Below are 17630 nucleotides of genomic sequence, written 5' to 3'. Positions count from 1 at the left end.
GAGCTGGAAAGAAAGGAATCCATGGTTTTCAAAAATATTCACCAAATAAAGATTTAAAATTGATATTCACCAAATAAAGATTTACTTATTTACTAATAAGTAAACTTGTTACTTATTAGGTGACTTCTAAAAGTGTTTTCATTTTGGGGTTGCAAAATGCGACCTCATACTTGAGACCCCGTTTCAATTTCAATAGTTTAAACCCCAAATATACTTTAATATGTTTTAATGTGCTCCGTGGAAACTGTTTTAGTTCTAACATCTCCAGTCTTCCTTATTTCCACTCTTAGGCGTACAGCCAATCAGCATAAAGGAAAACAAATGCTGCTCCTTGATTGGCTGCTTTGCAAATGCAAGCCAATAATCAAGTAGCTGCAATTTCACATATTTTTGATGTGGTCTATGAACAAAAATTTGCAAATAGATGAATTTTTATAAATATAATTCCGCGAATACTTAACCAACCAAGAGAGAATAATTTTAGTTTACACTTTTGTGCTACTTTGTATTAATCTATTGTGCTTAATGGAGTGAGTGCCTCCATTCCTAAGGACCCAATGTCCTATTCGAAGTTTCTGCTCCAGCACAGCTGAATTACATTCATAGTATGTAAAAATGTTTTGTATTGGCCTCATACTGAACCACTTATTTAATTCAGGTCTTCATCTGATCTTAAAGACTTGAGATCTGACATAAAATCCCAATAAAATACATCAAACTTGGTGATTTAGCCACAACAAAATATGAAAGACTTTATGAATACTTTTCTCATTCTTTGTTTTAGGCTATGACGTGTCCAGACAGATCCTGAAACACACATTTTACCGTATTACCTTTCTCTTTGTCCTGCAGGTGAGCGTACCTGCAGTTCCAACCAGTTCACCTGTCCCACCTGGTACCCGGGTCATCCTCGCTGCGTGCCGCTGAACGCCGTGTGCGACGGGGAGAAAGACTGCGCTAACGCAGCCGACGAGCTGCAGAACTGTCCCACCCGGAACTGCCACATGAACGAGTTTGCCTGTGCCAACGGGCTCTGCATCCTCATCCCATACCAGTGCGTGAGAAACATTCGCAAAAGCGGAACGGCAGGACGTTTATTTAGCTCAACCTAACCCTCACTCTCTACCTCTCCCAGCTGCGACCGCGTGAACGACTGCGGAGACGGCAGCGACGAGTTGAACTGTAAGTACGACACCTGCAGCAGCAGCCAGTTCACCTGCGGGAACGGAGCTTGCATCCCCGCCTCCTACACCTGCGACGGGGATAACGACTGCCTGGACGGTTCAGACGAGGCCGACAGCCTGTGCGTCACGGCGCAGCCGACCTGCTCGCCCCAGCAGTACATGTGCAGCTCAGGAGAGTGCATTGACCTCCACAAGGTGTGCAACGGGCAGAAGGACTGCCAGGACAACAGCGACGAAAAAGGCTGCGGTGAGAGAAATGAGCTTTACTGTGTTTGATTGGTTACAGTGAAGACAGATTAAAGGTGTCACCTAAACAGGATATGTTTTAAGGCAGATTAACCCAGATGAGATCCTGAGAGCACGATGGGCCGTTCCTTTGTTTTACTTGTAAAATAGTTGTCTCAGTTCAGTCCAGTTTAATTAAATTTTACCCTGCAAAAACTCAAAATCTTACCAAGTATTTTTGGTCCATTTTCTTAGTATACTTGAAATAAGAGAAAACTGATTTCTCAGCAAGATGCAGGAGCTTGGTTTAGGTCAATAATTTCTGAACATTGATGGAAAAGTACATGTTACACTGGCAGATTATTTCATTAAAAACACGGAGAAACTTTGTTGTTATAAGTGAAAGTGAACTTAAAACAAGCTCCTTTATCCTGCTGAAAAGTAATTTTAAGTTAGTTTTGTCTTATTTCAAGCGTACTAAGATATTTGTACAAGAAACTAGACAAAACTACTTGTTTTTGCAGTGTTTTTATATATAGACAATCCAAAACAAACCTCATCTTGAGTCACATCATTTCAATTCAGTCCTAATCCTAGTTGGTTAACAGTCCATTAAGCTACAGTTATTATTCTAAGGAAATCCAGCAGATTGACAATTGGATCAAGTTGTTGACTTGCAGATTTCACTCACATTCATTCACATTCAGTCTACAAGATTCTTCTATATTGTGCTGTTTGTCCACCAGGTGGCGCTTTTTCCCCCTTCAAAGCATGCATCAAAACTTTGTTCCAACTTTTAGCAAGTGTGCCTTGCCTCAGTAATGCTAACTGTGGATCACTGTTCATTTTAGATCATGGCGTGTGTTTTTCAAAAATCTACGTAGGTATAATGTATTTTATGGAGATTTATTTATTCATTTATCAACAAAAACATAGAGAAGTATTGAAGAGGATTAGGGCAACTGAAAAAAATTACTTTTCTCAGAAGATTTAAGTCGAAATTCTTAGAAAAAAAAGTCAAAATCTGCTACACTGGCCTGTTTAAACTAAAAAAATGTAAATGCATTATATTTTTTCCCAACTCTATTTTGAGCCATTTCTGCTTTCTTAAATCTTCTCAGTGCAAAACTAATCTTTTTCTTTTTTCCTTCTGCTCAGGAGTCAATGAGTGTCTGAACACACAGGTCCATCAGTGCGCTCAGCTCTGCACAGACACCCTCACCAGCTATTACTGCTCCTGCAACCCGGGCTACCGCCTCATGCCCGATGGCAAAGCCTGCGAGGACGTCAACGAGTGCACCACCACGCCCGCCGTGTGCAGCCAGATCTGCGAGAACAGCGTCGGCTCCTTCCACTGTAAATGCGCTCCTGGGTACATCCGCGAACCGGACGGACGCACCTGTCGCCAGAACAGCGGCATCCCCTCGTACCTGTTGTACACCAATCGCTACTACATCCGTTATTTATACGTAGACGGGACGAAGTCTGGCATAGCGGTGCAGGACCTGTCCAATGCGGTCGCTATAGACTATGATGACTATGAGAAATGGCTGTATTGGCTGGATGTGGGTGCTGGAAAGATTGAGAGGATGCGTTTTGACGGCACCGGCAGAGAGACACTAGTGGCTCATAACATCGGAGGAGCTGAAGGCCTGGTAGTAGACTGGGTGGCAAGGTGAGTAAAAAGAGAGCAACGTAAAGTTTTGAGCTTATACATTATAATCAGATGTTTGCAGTCAAAGTAAGATTGTTTTGCATCTTGCAGGAAGCTGTACTGGGTGGATAGTTATTATAGCTCGGTTCATGTGATGGAGCTGGACGGGCGCTTCCAGAAGAAGCTGGTGACCGGAGAGTTTAAAAACGGAAATGACACGTATTTCATCGGCCGACCGCGCGCCGTGGCCATCAACCCCAAATATGGGTACACACACACACACACACACACACACACACACACACAATGAAGCACAAGCTTTAAAGTTGTTGAATAACTAAAAAAAAAAGTTTTCTGTGAGACGTTTTTGTATGCATGCATTATGTATTATGCATCATTATCTGACTTTTCCTCGCCCTCCTCTTTCTTCCCTGAATGTCTCTTCTTCTCAGATGGCTGTACTGGACAGACTGGGGCGACAAAGCGTACATCGGCAGAGTCGGCATGGACGGCAGGAACATCAGCGCCATTATCACGACCAAACTGGAGTGGCCCAACGCTCTGACCATCGACTACACCACCAACAAAATCTTTTTTGCTGACTCGCATCTTAACTTTTTGGAGTGAGTTACTAAAAAATTGCAGTGCATTCACAAGTCATGAAAAGGTGTTTTCCCTTCGCACATACAAATTTCCTCTCATTTTTTGTAAATATTTTAGCTATGCAGACATGGACGGCCAGAACCGACACCGGGCCATTGCTGGGACTCTTCCTCACGTCTTTGCTGCTTCCCTGTTTGAAGACTGGATCTACTGGACAGACTGGAACACTCACACCTTAGAGAGAGCGCATAAATATACCGGCGAGCAGCGCGTCATCATGGGGAACAACACCCATCGGCCCTATGACATCCGAGTCCACCACCCCTATAGGCAGCCTAGAAGTAAATCAATATAATCTACTTTAAACTGAGTGTTTGAGCAGACCACAACAGTGATTTTTTTTTATTTTGATAATTTTATTCGCCAGTTGAGAACCCCTGCTCCTCACATCACCTGACCTGCAGCCATCTGTGCCTGATCGCGCCTGGAGGCCAGCAAGCTTCCTGCGAGTGTCCGGACCACTTCATCGGCATCGCGGTGGGATTCCAGATCCTGTGTGTGGCAGACTGCTCCAGCACCCAGTTCCGCTGTGGAGACAACGAGAAGTTAGTCTGATGGAAGATGATGCTTTGTATCTGTTATATTTGTTCATCAAATCAAAGACGTTTCACTAAACTTTAGAAATGAAATCTAATAAAATTATAATAATTAGCATATTTTGAGAGAGGCACAAGGGTCACAATTTGAATTTGAATTTATTTAATAAGGGACAGTCCAAATTAATCTATAAACAGATTTAGCCATGAGGGCTAATTTTCATCTGATTTAATACAAAGATAAGTTTGGGGGGAAAATAGAAAATCAAATAAGTGCGTAAATTAATTAGATATGTTTTCACAGTTTATAAAATACAAAATAAAATATTTACATTTTAAAATTATTCATTACAGTTTACTGATTTTAAACATGTTTATGTTGCAACAGATTCGTTTATTTTATCTCCCAATTTTACAAAATCAGTGACCAGGTCTTTGTGATTAGTTTATTATTGATTAGTTTGTTAGAATAAATTATTTACAGTAGTTACAAAGGTTTTTAACTTGAATTGGAGGACTGACATTTTGTCAGTCATGTCACTGACATATTACAATATTTGCTCATGATCAAATAAAAAGGGAAAATTAAAAACATTTCTGTAAATTCAAAAAAGGAAATTTGAAGGGAAAATTACAATAATTATAAAGGTTTATCTATTATCTATCTATCTATTGTGTGTTTTTCTAGATGTGTGCCTATATGGTGGAAGTGCGACGGCCAATCGGATTGCGGCGATGGTTCAGACGAACCTCAGACGTGTCCACCTCGGTACTGCCCCATCGGCCAGTTCCAGTGTTGGGACGGGAACTGCACCTTCCCCGGTTTCCTCTGCGACGGACACCCAGACTGTCCCGACAGCTCAGATGAGGACGCTGCCCTCTGCAGTATGGGAGTTTCATAAACCTGAAAACATTAAACATATCAGTTAATCAAATCTGGTCAGTTTCTCAGTGGAAGTGGGTTCATGTCGGGTTTTGTGTTCTCGTAGGCGATCATCGATGCGAGGTTAACCAGTTCCAGTGTAAAAACAAGAAGTGCATCCCTGTGTCCTGGCACTGCGACGGCGTCAACGACTGCCCTGACGGCAGCGATGAGGACGCAGAGACTTGTGCTCAGAAGACCTGCCGACCTGGAGAGTTCAAGTGCGCCAATGGCCGCTGCCTACCTTCGAGCTACGTGTGTGACGCCCAGGACGACTGCGGAGACGGATCAGACGAGCCGTTTGAAACCTGCAGTAAGTACCAGAACGGATCCGGTGGAGGTCTGGTGTTACTGGAACGTCTTACAGTTTCAGATCTCACCTCTCGTTTATCTTTCTGCCTCTTCTCAGTGGGTCCAGAATACAAGTGCGATGAAGACACAGAGTTTTCCTGCAAGACAAACTACCGCTGCGTTCCTCAGTGGGCCCGCTGCGACGGCACAAACGACTGCCTGGACAACAGCGACGAGGAAGGCTGCGGTCAGTTCCACATCTGATCTTCTTGTCCTTCAATGTTCTTTTGTTACTTTTGAAGAGTTTTCTACCTGATTGCAAACAATGAACCAAGAGTTTATTAACTTTGATACCAAACTGCAGTCATTGTACACTGACCATGTGTTGAATCGCCCAAACAGAGGAGTTGACCTGTGACCCTCTGGGAGATTTCCGCTGTGACAACCACCGCTGTGTTCCCATACGATGGAAGTGTGACGGCGCCAACGACTGCGGCGATGGATCGGATGAGAGAAACTGCGGTAAGTCTTCGATTATTTATGCTTTAACTCAGTTGTTGTTGAAGCTTCTGCAAAATATTACGTCCATGTTTTTATTGCTTTATAGATTTTCCAATTTTGTAATCTAATAAATGTACTTTGTTCATTTATTCTCCCTTCCTTTTAAGTTTCATATCAGATGAATCAGCTGCTTTCAGGCTGTAGATAAATGTTTTTTTTTTTTTTCCAGAGCCAAGGTCTTGCACTGAAAGCGAGTTTCGATGCGACAACGCTCAATGCATCCCTGGAACCTGGCGGTGCGACCACGACAACGACTGCGGAGACAATTCGGATGAACGAGACTGCGGTGAGTATGCAGTGCATTTAAGACCCACATTGCTTTTGGTTTGCAGCTCTACATTTATCAGGGTTCCTGCACAGAAGTGAAAAGTGTTAAGTTTACTTTTGATACTTTCTAAGTCTGAACTCACTGAGCACTGAAAATACTTCTTTCCAGACTTTATTCTAGAAGTAAAAAAAAATAATTTTTATTTATATTTATATAACCTGCATTGTTTATATATGTGTCTAGAATTTTCCATTTTCTATTTTTTTCAGTTTCTGACTTATATTTTGCTGTTTGTTTTAAATTTCTTCCACATCAGTCACCAGTTATACAGCTACTTTTTTAAATTTGTACAAAAAAACATAATCTAGTCCATATTTGGCAAATCCAATAATAATAATAATAATAATAATAATAATAATCCTTTTTTAATTTCAAGGACAGTTTCAGTCTGACGCCATGATTTGTCAGACTGAAACTGTTTTTCAGTCTGATTTTCAGGGAAAATCAGATCTCCCTAAAGTAATAACAGTAATAATAAAAAAAATATTTGACTGGAAAATAAATCAGGAATGATTATGATAAATCAGAGGATGATTTGTGCTTTTCTCTCCTTCAGAGCTGCTGACGTGTCGCCCGGGTTTCTTCCAGTGCGACTCGGGTCACTGCGTCCCCGCCGCGCTGCAGTGTGACGGCCGGGCCGACTGTCTGGATTTATCTGACGAGACCAGCTGTCGTAAGTAAACACGAAAACTAACAAAACCTTTCCAGGTATTTTTTACAAAAATAGAAACATTATCCCAGATTATTGGCTTCCAAAATGATCACATAACACAATGGTTTGCAACTTTATAATTAAAATAAACATGCATCCTTTCCAAATGACTGAAAACTTAATTTTCACTGAGATGTAAAATTAAGCTCCTTTTTTATTCAAACTTGAAATTTGCAGACTGGAAAATCTGTAAAAGTCGTAAATGTTTGAAAGATTAGTTCATTTCTTCTCATGTTTTACTTCAGTTTTGTAACTAATGCTTAAACACAAGTTTTAAAAAGTGTTTCTTCACTTACATGCAACAAAAATGTATTGAAGTGATGCACTGGACTTTATTCATCTTGTTCAACTTCATTTTGAGAAATGTTTTCGTGTCGTTAGAAATAGTTTGGTTTATGCCTCAGTAATTTTTTTGCAGCGATGTGATTCTCTTATTCTTCCGACTTTTCCAGCAACTCGTTACCCAGGAGGCCGTTGGTGTCCTCCCAACCAGTTCCAGTGCGCTAACCGGCTGTGTGTGAGTCCGACCTGGGTGTGTGACGGCGTCGACGACTGTGGGGATCGCTCCGACGAAGTGCTCAGTCTTTGCTGTGAGAAAAATTTACATTTTTATGCTTATAATATTCTGTTAAAAGTTTTATTTTAGCTTTTTTGTTTTAAACTTAATTGTCCGTGTTACATTTTAAGGTCAAATGGCGTCGTAGTTTATAGCCTGAAAACCAAAAGCGTCCAAAATTAGCAACATTAAATAAATCTCAGGCAGCTCTTTTGTTCTTTTTAAAGCAGCTTCGTAATTTTAAAACATAAACGTTTCTGATGAGAATATCTTGATGTACATATGTGAGTTCGTATCGTCAACACAAAAAAGCTCAAAATAAGAAGCTGTTTTTGAGCTAAGCTAAATTAACAATAAATCCTAAATCAGTAGTTTGACTTCCCTCAGAACCACAGTATGTGACATGTTGCGGTAAGAAAACTAGCTATAGACTTTCAGTGTCACAGTTTGAGTTGGGACTTTAAAACAACATTTTTAAGATCTACATTTCTGTGAAACCATCACAAGTTAAACTGATTTTATGGAGAGCAATAACTACTTTATGGTGGCTAATATAAAGTCTTCAGGTGAGACAGTTGTTGAGAGAAATTGGAGTTTCTCGGGCTGGTCTAAAAGCTGAAATAAAAGCTAAATGCTGCCAGAACTCAATGTTTTTTAGGATGCAATATTGATAGAATATCTTTTAAATTCATATCTAGGTAGCTGGTTTGTTAGGTCTCAAACCGTCCTACTCACTGAACAAGTTGTCACTAAAATTTTTACCCTAATCAATTCACATTAAGGCATTTTTTTCTACCAGTTCATCCTTTTTTTTAACATACATCTGAACTTCAAACATGGAAATCAATATATTTATTATGAGCTACAAGCCTTGAAGCACCTAAAAAGAAAACTTAATAATTTTTTTTAATTTTTAAAATCATATTTGTTTTTAATCAGTGAACGTCACCTGTGAGATGCCGTCCAGGTTCCGCTGTGCCAACGGCTACTGCGTCTACGCAGGCCTGCTGTGCAACATGAAGGATGACTGCGGAGACGGCAGCGATGAAGACGAAGACCTCTGTATGATTCACACACACACACACATTTTATCTGCATTTATAAACCACAACACCACATCCAAAGCAAACTTAGAAACATGTGGACAAATCCACATCTGCAAGCTACAAATCAGGCTAAGTGCAGAACTGTTGTTGTGCATTTGTTTTGTCTTTTAAATGTAGCCATAACCAGATTCATGATAAGTTTCTGAGATTGCCAGGCATTAGTCTAAACCCCTCTAATGCGCCGACCTTTGCTGAACTGAGGTCAGTGAAACGGGAAATCCCGATGTAAAGCCAGTGACCCCAGAGGTCACAACGCCTCCGGCTTCCAGATGACAAGAAAGTAGTTCACTTCATGAAAATGTTGCACAATCGGCTTAAACATCCATCAAATTATTCTTAGAGAAGATTATATTGTTAGGGGCAGGGTAGACATTCCCACTGGCTTGTTCATGGAAAACAAATTGTTTGTTGGTCATATCATGTTACAGCAGGCAGCCATTGTTTCTGTGGGGCGTCTTGGTGTTTGATATCATGGTGTGTTTGGAAAAAAATGTGACCTTTAGGTCTCTTTAATGAATAATTGTGCGTCTTTGACAGGCCGTGAGCCCACCCTGGCCCCCTGCACCCTGGAACAGTTTAAATGTACCAACGGACACTGTGTGGCCCTGCCTTACGTCTGTGACCACAACGACAACTGTGGGGACCGGACAGATGAAATGGGCTGCAGTGAGTAACACCAACACTTATTAACATTATGGAAAACATATTTGAGTTATTCTACGTCTATTGTTAAGAAAAATGAGACAAAAATTGGACATTTATTCACCAAAAATTTCAGATTAAACATATTTGGGGTTTAATTCCAACTACAGAGATATATTAGACTTACTGGCTGCCATTTTTCATCAGTATTAAGGAATTATTGACTTAAAACAAGCTCACATGTCTTGCTGAGAAGTTACTTATAAGTTAATTTTCTCATATTTTAAGTGTACACAGATATTTGCACTAGAAACTAGACAAGAATACTTGATAATATTCTGTGTTTTTGCAGTTAAAGTATTTGATCTATGCAAAAATTACATTAAAATGTTGCAGTTTTGAACTGTTTAACTCACTTTAGTTGTCAGCTTTGCTAATCTTGAGTTAAGTAAGAGGTTAAAGCAAGTCAGATTATTTTCCTAACTGATGTATCAATCTTAAAAAAGGGTCTTGAAATGTTTTGAAGTGTTTTCATGAAATAGCTGCAAACCTTTGAAGTTAGGTAGTAGGTAATAAAAAAAATCTGATTTTCTGATTAACTGTTTTGATATTTTCATAAAGATCAAAATCCTTCTTGTTCTTTTTCTATTTTCTTCTTGTGTTCTTTAACAATGTTTTGTTTGTTTTTCTCCACACACTCTGAATCCAGATTTCGGCCAAGATCGGAACTGCGATGAGAGTCTCTGCCAACACATTTGCACCAACCTGAACGGTACCGGCTTTATCTGCTCCTGCAGGACTGGATATAAGGTGGACCCCGACAGCACCTACAACTGCCTCGGTACACACATTCCCAACCCAAACAGGTCGAAACCCACTTGTTCTCCCTCTCAGAACCTGACAGTTTTCTCTCTCTGGCAGACATCGATGAGTGTAAAGAGTATGGTACCTGTCCTCAGGTGTGTAAGAACACCAAAGGAAGCTACGACTGCGAGTGTTCATCTGGCTACAGGAAAGTGGGTGATGGAAAGATGTGTGAGGCTGAAGGTGAGAGCAATCTTTTATGGGCCTGAAGCAACTTAAGGGATGATGAAAAATCGAGGGACCTTTCACCGTGGTAAATATGTGCTAAAACATGTAACGTGTGCTTCTCCCTCAGGCGCCGCTCCTCTGCTGCTGCTGCCGGAGAGCGTTCGGATCCGGAGGTTCAACCTGCAGGCGGAAACTTACCACGACTTCCTCCAAGAGGAGGAGCGCATCATGGCTCTGGACTATGACTGGGACCACAACAACACTGGATTCAGTAAGACGCTTGGATCAGTCATTGCTTTAAAGGGAACATTTTGTGTAAAATTCACATTTTGCATGTTATTATACTTCCATTTAGGTCTCAACTGCTTCTAAGACATCCTAAGCATGTTAAAAAACTACTCAGGCATTTTTTTTGCAATAAGTTAGTGTTTTTTTGTTTCTGGAAATTGAGCCGTTTCAAAAATTGTTGAGCCACAATTAACAGACACTATGCTGTTACCTAGCAACCCCAGCCTACGCTTGCCCCTCTAGAAACCCAAGCACAGCTCCAGCACATTTGATCAGCTTGTTTCACCACTGTTTGTACAATGGCTGCTGGAAAACACAAGTGTTTTATTGTTGACTTACCGTTCAAAAGCCACTTGCTGCATTCTTGTTAGTTGTGCAGGTGGCCCCACTTCTGCTTTTCAAAGATGTACGGTTGTGTAATTTTGCATCTGTTTGCAGCCATTTTCAGGTGCAAGTGTAAACTTTGATTTGTGGCCAGCTGCAGCTTATATGGATTAGGATTTAAAGTGACAAGAGGCCTTAAAACAACTCATTCTGAAAGAAGTTGAAAATATCACCTTTGTCTCACTATCTAAGAATGATTTTGTGCAAAAAATGTAATGAACTTGTTTTAAATACATCGTAGACCTATCCTAACTTATTCAAGGAAGCATAGTAAGTCACATTTATGCAGTAAGTTTTACATTTTGTTTATTATCCTTTTAGGCATGGTGTACTTCACCGTTGCTGGTAAGGACGCTGAGCCCGGTGCCATTAAGAGAGCGTACATACCTTCAGTGGACGATGGCAGTAACAACATCGCTGCTGCTGTTGACCTCGGTATCAAATACATCACAACACCAGATGGCATCGCTGTGGACTGGGTGGGCAGGTGAGGTACTTGATTGCTGTATAAGCTTGATGTTAGAATGCCCACTAATGAGAAGTTTGTATTTTTTCTTCCTAGAAACCTTTACTGGGCAGATTCCAGGCTGAAAAGACTGGAAGTGGCCATGTTGGATGGACGCTACAGGAAGCATCTTGTGAAGACTGATTTGGGGTATCCATCTGCCGTGGCGGTCAACCCTCGGCTCGGGTAAGGCAGAAAAAGATTTCGTTCCGGCTGACAGAAATAAAACAAACCTGTAAAACTTACTTTTCTAACTCCTGCTGCAGAATGCTGTACTGGGCAGACAGAGGAGACGTGGCTAAGATCGAGTGTTCGTGGTTGGACGGGCAGGAGAGGAAAGTTCTAGTAGCCGACGGCCTGGGTTGGCCCACCGGCCTGGCCATCGACTTCACCAACGGAGACAGAATTTACTGGTCGGACTCCAAGGAAAGCCACATCGAGTCTATTCTGCCTTCAGGAGAGCAACGCAGAACAGCAGTTTATATAGGTGAGACACAGGAAGTGGGTCTTAAAAGGCTCACATTGTACAATAAGTATGACCCAGTAATTAAAGGTAATACATAATGGCTTTCTTCTTGCTGCTTCTCCCTGAAAGTGTGTTGAACTAATAGACTAGAAATAAACACTGCAAAAACACTAAATCCTACCAAGTATTTTTGAAGTAGTTTCTAGTTCAAATATCTTGAAATAAGACCAAACCAGTTTTAAGTTAGTGATTCCTTAATATCGATTAAAAGTACATTAAAAGTACTAGTCCCACTGACACATTATTTGAATAATCTGCCAGTAGAATTAGCACTTTTTTTTATCAATCCTAAGGAATTATTAACATAAAACAAGCTCCTATATTTTGCTGAAATGTTACTTAAGGCCATGTGGCTGTTTGATTTTCTCTTTTCCCTGAAATCTACTGTCACATGTTGGACTCTATTAAGTAATTAGTCGACATTTTATGACAGTTGGGTGTATTTTATTTAGAGGTGGACCAGGGTAAACACCAATGGATGCCACACGCTTTAGATTGGTACTTGTAGAAAAGATTGACAACCAAAAGGATTGTTTTTTCCTCTCCCAGCATAACTGTGCACTATTTCATGTTGGTTTCTCAAATAAAGACATTAAAGTTTGATTGTCCAGTGGGGTTATGTGGAAAATGTCAAGTATGCATTTACACGCCTGAAGCTTATAAAAAAATCAAACTTTCTGTCTTTTATTTGATGCGTAGATGTGAGAAACCCCTTCAGCGTGTGCGTGTTTGAGGACCACGTTTACTGGAGCACTCAGGAGAAAGGCGAGGTTTTCCGGCAGAACAAGTTTGGCCAAGGAGACAAAGTGAAGGTGTTGACTGCTGGACCCTGGCTGACTCAGATCTCTGTGTACCAGCAGCAGAGATACAACTCCATGGCCAGTAAGACCAACGCATGTTCAAGAACATTATGAAGAGAATGTCATAGTATGTCCTTTATTTTCCACTCTTTCCATTTCATTCCACCTTTTTTTTCCATTTTGCATTTTTGCACATGCAGTAAAGAATCCATGCAAAGGAATCTGCAGCCATCTGTGCCTGCTCCGGCCGGGAGGCTACACCTGCGCCTGTCCTGAGGGCACCAACTTCGTCGCCGGCAGCAACACTGAATGCGACGCCGGTAAGAAACAAAACCTTTTAGCTTCACTTGTGAGAGCAGAAGGAGATGAATTTGTGCTGTTACGACTGGCTCAAGGTCATAACAAAAACGGGAGACCATGCAGGGGTTAAAGTGTAGAAAAATGAATATTTATTAACAAAAACAACAATGGATTGTGGATATCAGTATCAGTGGTGTAATGCAAATGCTTGGATGTGTTGTATGAGTGCATATGGAAGTGTTGAAGTGCCAAAACAAAGACAAACTCAAAGGTGCAAAAAGGAGGGGAGCTGAGCCCTGGCAACAAAACATCACAAGGGTCAAGCGGCAGAATGGACGCTGAAGGCCAAACAGAAGACGGAGACAGCCAGGTTCAAGTACTCTATGCTCCAAATTAGCAAATCAGCAGCACTTGTAAAGGGGAGGAGCACAAAGACAAGACACCTGCAGCCCAGCCTACAAGGCCCAGGGCCGTAACAGTGCAGATACAGAGAAAACTCACTCAGTGTTTCTGATTACTCAGGTTTTGATCCACCGCCCACCATGCCTCCACCATGCCAGTGTCAAAATGGAGGCACATGCTACTTTGACGACAACAAGGCTCTCTGCATGTAAGAGTTTGGGTTCTGTTTCTGCATTAAACTGTTAGAAATGAAGAAATTATTGCAATGCCATGATCACACACAGTAAAAAAGATGAAAAATCCAATCTTCACTGGGGAAATTATTAATTTAATTCATTATGAAACATTGATCAGATTGTTTAGGAACTTTTTATTTCTAACAAATGACTTCCTGTTTCATGGGTTCTTTGTATGATGTGACAGAGATACACAGACAGAGGCTACAGGGAAATGGCTTCTTTCTTAAATGAAGTCAGATAGATGATTGAAATGTAAAACGAACTGGAATAGCATCTATGTTTATCGTAAAAATCTCCAAATCTAAGTGCTGAGATTATGAATGCCATTTAGTTGAATATTTGTTCAGGATATAAACAATGTGTCTTTAATGTTTGCTTTTACTCCACAGATGTCCTTCTGGGTGGAAGGACGACTACTGCCAGACCAGCGTGCACAACGTGGTTGCATCCTCAAGTATGTTTTTATTTCCGTAGAAATAACAGCCGAAGATAAAAAATAACCTTAATATTAATATCAAAAAGTCTCATCCTCTTCCTTTTGCGTTTCCCTGACAGTTGGAATAGCCATCGGGGTGACGGTGCTGATTGTGGCCCTGCTGGTGGCTCTGGTTTACTGCTGCAGGAAGAAGCCCAACATCATGGGGAGGCTGCAGGGCAGCTTGCCCAGTATGCCCAGTATGCCCACTTTCTCAGGTCTAAGGTAAGCTGTTGCTGTCAAATATTCAATCCTAACAGAAAGATGAACATGGGACAAATATTACAACATATTTTGGAGGATAAACATGATTTATATTCCACTTTTTTAAAAGGCAGTTTCTATATTTTTATTGCATTTGACTGTGTCAGCATTTTGACACGTTCTGTTTTTGTTGACGATTTTTAGGAACGGATTCACCCAAAATGAACCAAAAACAGAAGAGAATGAATCGAGGCAGAACGGAGACACAGTCAGTCATAGTTATCTTTATTACCTGTCACCTTCTTCTTGTGTTATTATGATTTTTCAGCACCGTTTTAACCTTCAGACCCGGCTGGTAAACGGTGTAAATAAATAAACGGCTGTATTTTGGGCTCAGGTTCCCTCCATCTCGGTGTTGATGGTTGACGCGGAGGGGAAGAGCTTTGAGAACCCGGCGTACGAAGCTGAAGGGCAGCCTGGCTCCACCCGCAGGGCGACGCCCACATCCACTCCTGTTCAGACACAAAAGGTCCTTAAAAACACACACACAGCTGTTCGCCTCCACGTTGGATTCATTCCACTCACTTCTTGTCCTTCTAGATATGTTGTTAAATGTTTTGTCTGCCATTTTCTCATGTTTTTTTATGGAAATGTGTTTTAAAGACATTTATAATTTATGCTCATGACATTGTAAACAAATGCAGCATAAATGTTGATGAGCCTAATTTATTCTTCCTCAGGAGAACATTGTTAACCCCCTGTATGGGGAGGGACGTCACCTCACAACAAGTTCAGCTCCATCTGCCATTTCTAAGGTCAGGTTATTAACCAATTGAAACAATAAATTAGTTTTATATAACTATATAAAACTAATTATAGTTTTATATAGTTATAAAACTATAATTAGTTTTATAACTAATTATAGTTATAAAACTAACTATAATTAGTTAGTTTTATAACTATAATTATAAAACTATAATTTTATAATTATAGTTATATAATTATAACTATAATTATAGTTATAGTTATAACTATAATTATAGATAGCTAGATCTATCTCTATAGAGATAGATCTAGCTATCTATCTCTATCCGTCTCTATTTATTCGTGTTTCTGAGCTCAGCATCAGGGATTAAATCTTCCCGCCTGTGTTCTTTCTCAGGCGGCTGCCGGTGAATTTGAAGAGGATGTGTATGTTGCATCGAGTTCCCGGGTAGCCATGGAGGTATGCATCTAAGTTTAGGACAAAAGGTTTGCAACCCGGTGACGGTCTCTGTAAAACCTTTGTCTAATCGAAACATAATTCCTGTTTTCAACAGCAAATCAGAGCCACTCAGGATGAAGGTTCAGGCTCTGTCGAGAATCCCATCTACGAGGTGAGCGAAAACCCGCGATGCAGAACATGTAGCCATGAAGCCTCATGTTTTATTTTAAGTAAATATTTACCTAATACAGCAATGCCATGTGATAGAGATGTGTAGAAAGCCTTATACTTCTTGTGTTCTCAAACTGTTATCAAATTAGGATTCCAAAACTACAATAGCACCAGAAAAAGTTTTTTTTTTTTTTGTCCTACTATCACAAATGTAAACAAGAAATGATTACTCAACACTCAACCAGCTTTGGTCTGCCAAGACTAAGAGTTAACTTTCCCCACAACAAACACTCCAGGTGGGACTGACATCAAAAAATAAATTAAAAAACAAAGTACCTCATTCTCTCTGTTAAGTACAGTGGGAGATCTGTGATGCTGTGGGCCTGTTGCTCTTCTAAATGGCCTAATATTCTTGTTAGAATGTATACCATCAACAACTCACAAATGGTCACAGGAACATCCAAACAACATGAAAAAGTAAAATTTGCAAAAAAATAAAAACGGCAAAAGCAAAAAAAAAAAAAGAGGCAAACAGCAGGGCAGATGTTCTTGAAAAACTAGTTTAGTTGTCTTTGTTCTTAAACAGTACAAAGACTTTTTAAATGAATGACTCTTCCTGGAAATCCAAAAAGTGACAAAATCATTGCAGAAATGTTTTTTAGGCTATAAAATCTTAGTTTCAGGATAAAAACCTGGTGTAGAGAGAAGGACTGTCATTATTTTATAAAGTTTTAACAACAGAAAGATAATCCTGACTTGAACTTGGATGGAAACTAGTTCATTTTGCTGCATTCCTATACAACATTTTGATGTTCTTGCAGAAAAACGAAGACGAGTCTACTTCTGATTCCGACGTTTGAGACGACCGCCGCGCTCCTGGACGGGAGACAAACCCACCTGGAATAATAACATGGACTCAACTAAATTTATGTAGAAACCTTGTGGAAGAGAAAGCACAGTGTTCTGTGACACCTTTAGTTAGATGTAACTTAACTTCAGTGAAGGTATTTGTATGAAAATCATCTGGAATATGTGATTTGTTATGACTAGAATCCGGCTGGTTTAGTTCGGTGAATATTGTAAATCAAACCTTTGAGATATTCTTGATTAAGAGCTTGTGTCTTTTGTAAATTTTAATTCCATGACGCATCTTTTACTAAACTTTTATCATTAAATTGTCTGTCGTTGGTATTATTCTTTGATCTTTCAGTCTAATCACAAGAAGAGGCTCCCCCCTGCGTTATCCTTTTTGATCACAGATAAAACTCTGATCTCCATCTTCTGCGTCTGACCCACTGAGCGACTGCGAAACGCTTTGTCATCCTCTATTTAATCCAGTGATCGCAGCGCAACCGCAACACTTCTGTGTGCCTTTTCTCACACACTCCAGTGTGTCTGCACACATTAGGGTCGCGCCAGCCAAATGAGCTGAGGCACCACAGACAAGTGAACAAGGCAGATAAGAGAGAGGGGCTGGGAAGGGTGGTGGGAGCCGTGTTTTCGTGCCTCTTGATGATTCACAGTCCACGTTTCCAACCTGCTGGTTCCCCATGAGGCATCACCCAGAGAGCGAGCTGCACTCAGAGAGACGGAGAGGTGGAGGGAGGAAGGGAGAGAGAGACGCACACCAAAGAGGCATGCAGCTCACAGCATGTGTGCACACAGTGCTGCCTTCGGGGACTGTGGGAACATTACCTCATGCATGAATTGTCCAGTTATA

General features: G+C 40.6%; 1 protein-coding gene across 1 annotated transcript in view; it reads left to right on the top strand.

Annotated features, from left to right (window-relative positions):
• The window catches only part of lrp2b (low density lipoprotein receptor-related protein 2b), a 41106-nt gene extending 24007 nt beyond the window's left edge, over positions 1-17099 (top strand). Inside the window, exons 49-81 of the mRNA XM_016666589.1 lie at positions 853-1054; positions 1136-1431; positions 2568-3084; positions 3175-3330; positions 3516-3686; positions 3784-4007; positions 4094-4271; positions 4951-5147; positions 5252-5497; positions 5594-5722; positions 5878-5997; positions 6206-6322; positions 6921-7037; positions 7529-7666; positions 8572-8694; positions 9276-9404; positions 10090-10221; positions 10302-10427; positions 10540-10683; positions 11406-11571; positions 11647-11775; positions 11856-12076; positions 12815-12997; positions 13116-13235; positions 13738-13825; positions 14246-14310; positions 14412-14556; positions 14740-14803; positions 14933-15064; positions 15276-15350; positions 15698-15760; positions 15855-15911; positions 16732-17099. Of these exons, the coding sequence (XP_016522075.1) occupies positions 853-1054; positions 1136-1431; positions 2568-3084; positions 3175-3330; positions 3516-3686; positions 3784-4007; positions 4094-4271; positions 4951-5147; positions 5252-5497; positions 5594-5722; positions 5878-5997; positions 6206-6322; positions 6921-7037; positions 7529-7666; positions 8572-8694; positions 9276-9404; positions 10090-10221; positions 10302-10427; positions 10540-10683; positions 11406-11571; positions 11647-11775; positions 11856-12076; positions 12815-12997; positions 13116-13235; positions 13738-13825; positions 14246-14310; positions 14412-14556; positions 14740-14803; positions 14933-15064; positions 15276-15350; positions 15698-15760; positions 15855-15911; positions 16732-16770 (5009 nt within the window). The 3' untranslated portion in view covers positions 16771-17099. The remainder of the gene's footprint in view (positions 1-852; positions 1055-1135; positions 1432-2567; positions 3085-3174; positions 3331-3515; positions 3687-3783; positions 4008-4093; positions 4272-4950; positions 5148-5251; positions 5498-5593; positions 5723-5877; positions 5998-6205; positions 6323-6920; positions 7038-7528; positions 7667-8571; positions 8695-9275; positions 9405-10089; positions 10222-10301; positions 10428-10539; positions 10684-11405; positions 11572-11646; positions 11776-11855; positions 12077-12814; positions 12998-13115; positions 13236-13737; positions 13826-14245; positions 14311-14411; positions 14557-14739; positions 14804-14932; positions 15065-15275; positions 15351-15697; positions 15761-15854; positions 15912-16731) is intronic.
• The last annotated feature ends 531 nt before the right edge of the window (positions 17100-17630 follow it).

Source organism: Poecilia formosa, unplaced genomic scaffold, assembly GCF_000485575.1.
Source record: "Poecilia formosa unplaced genomic scaffold, Poecilia_formosa-5.1.2 Scaffold746, whole genome shotgun sequence".
In the NCBI taxonomy this organism is placed as follows: domain Eukaryota; kingdom Metazoa; phylum Chordata; class Actinopteri; order Cyprinodontiformes; family Poeciliidae; genus Poecilia; species Poecilia formosa.
This window is presented reverse-complemented; position numbering and strand designations above follow the sequence as displayed.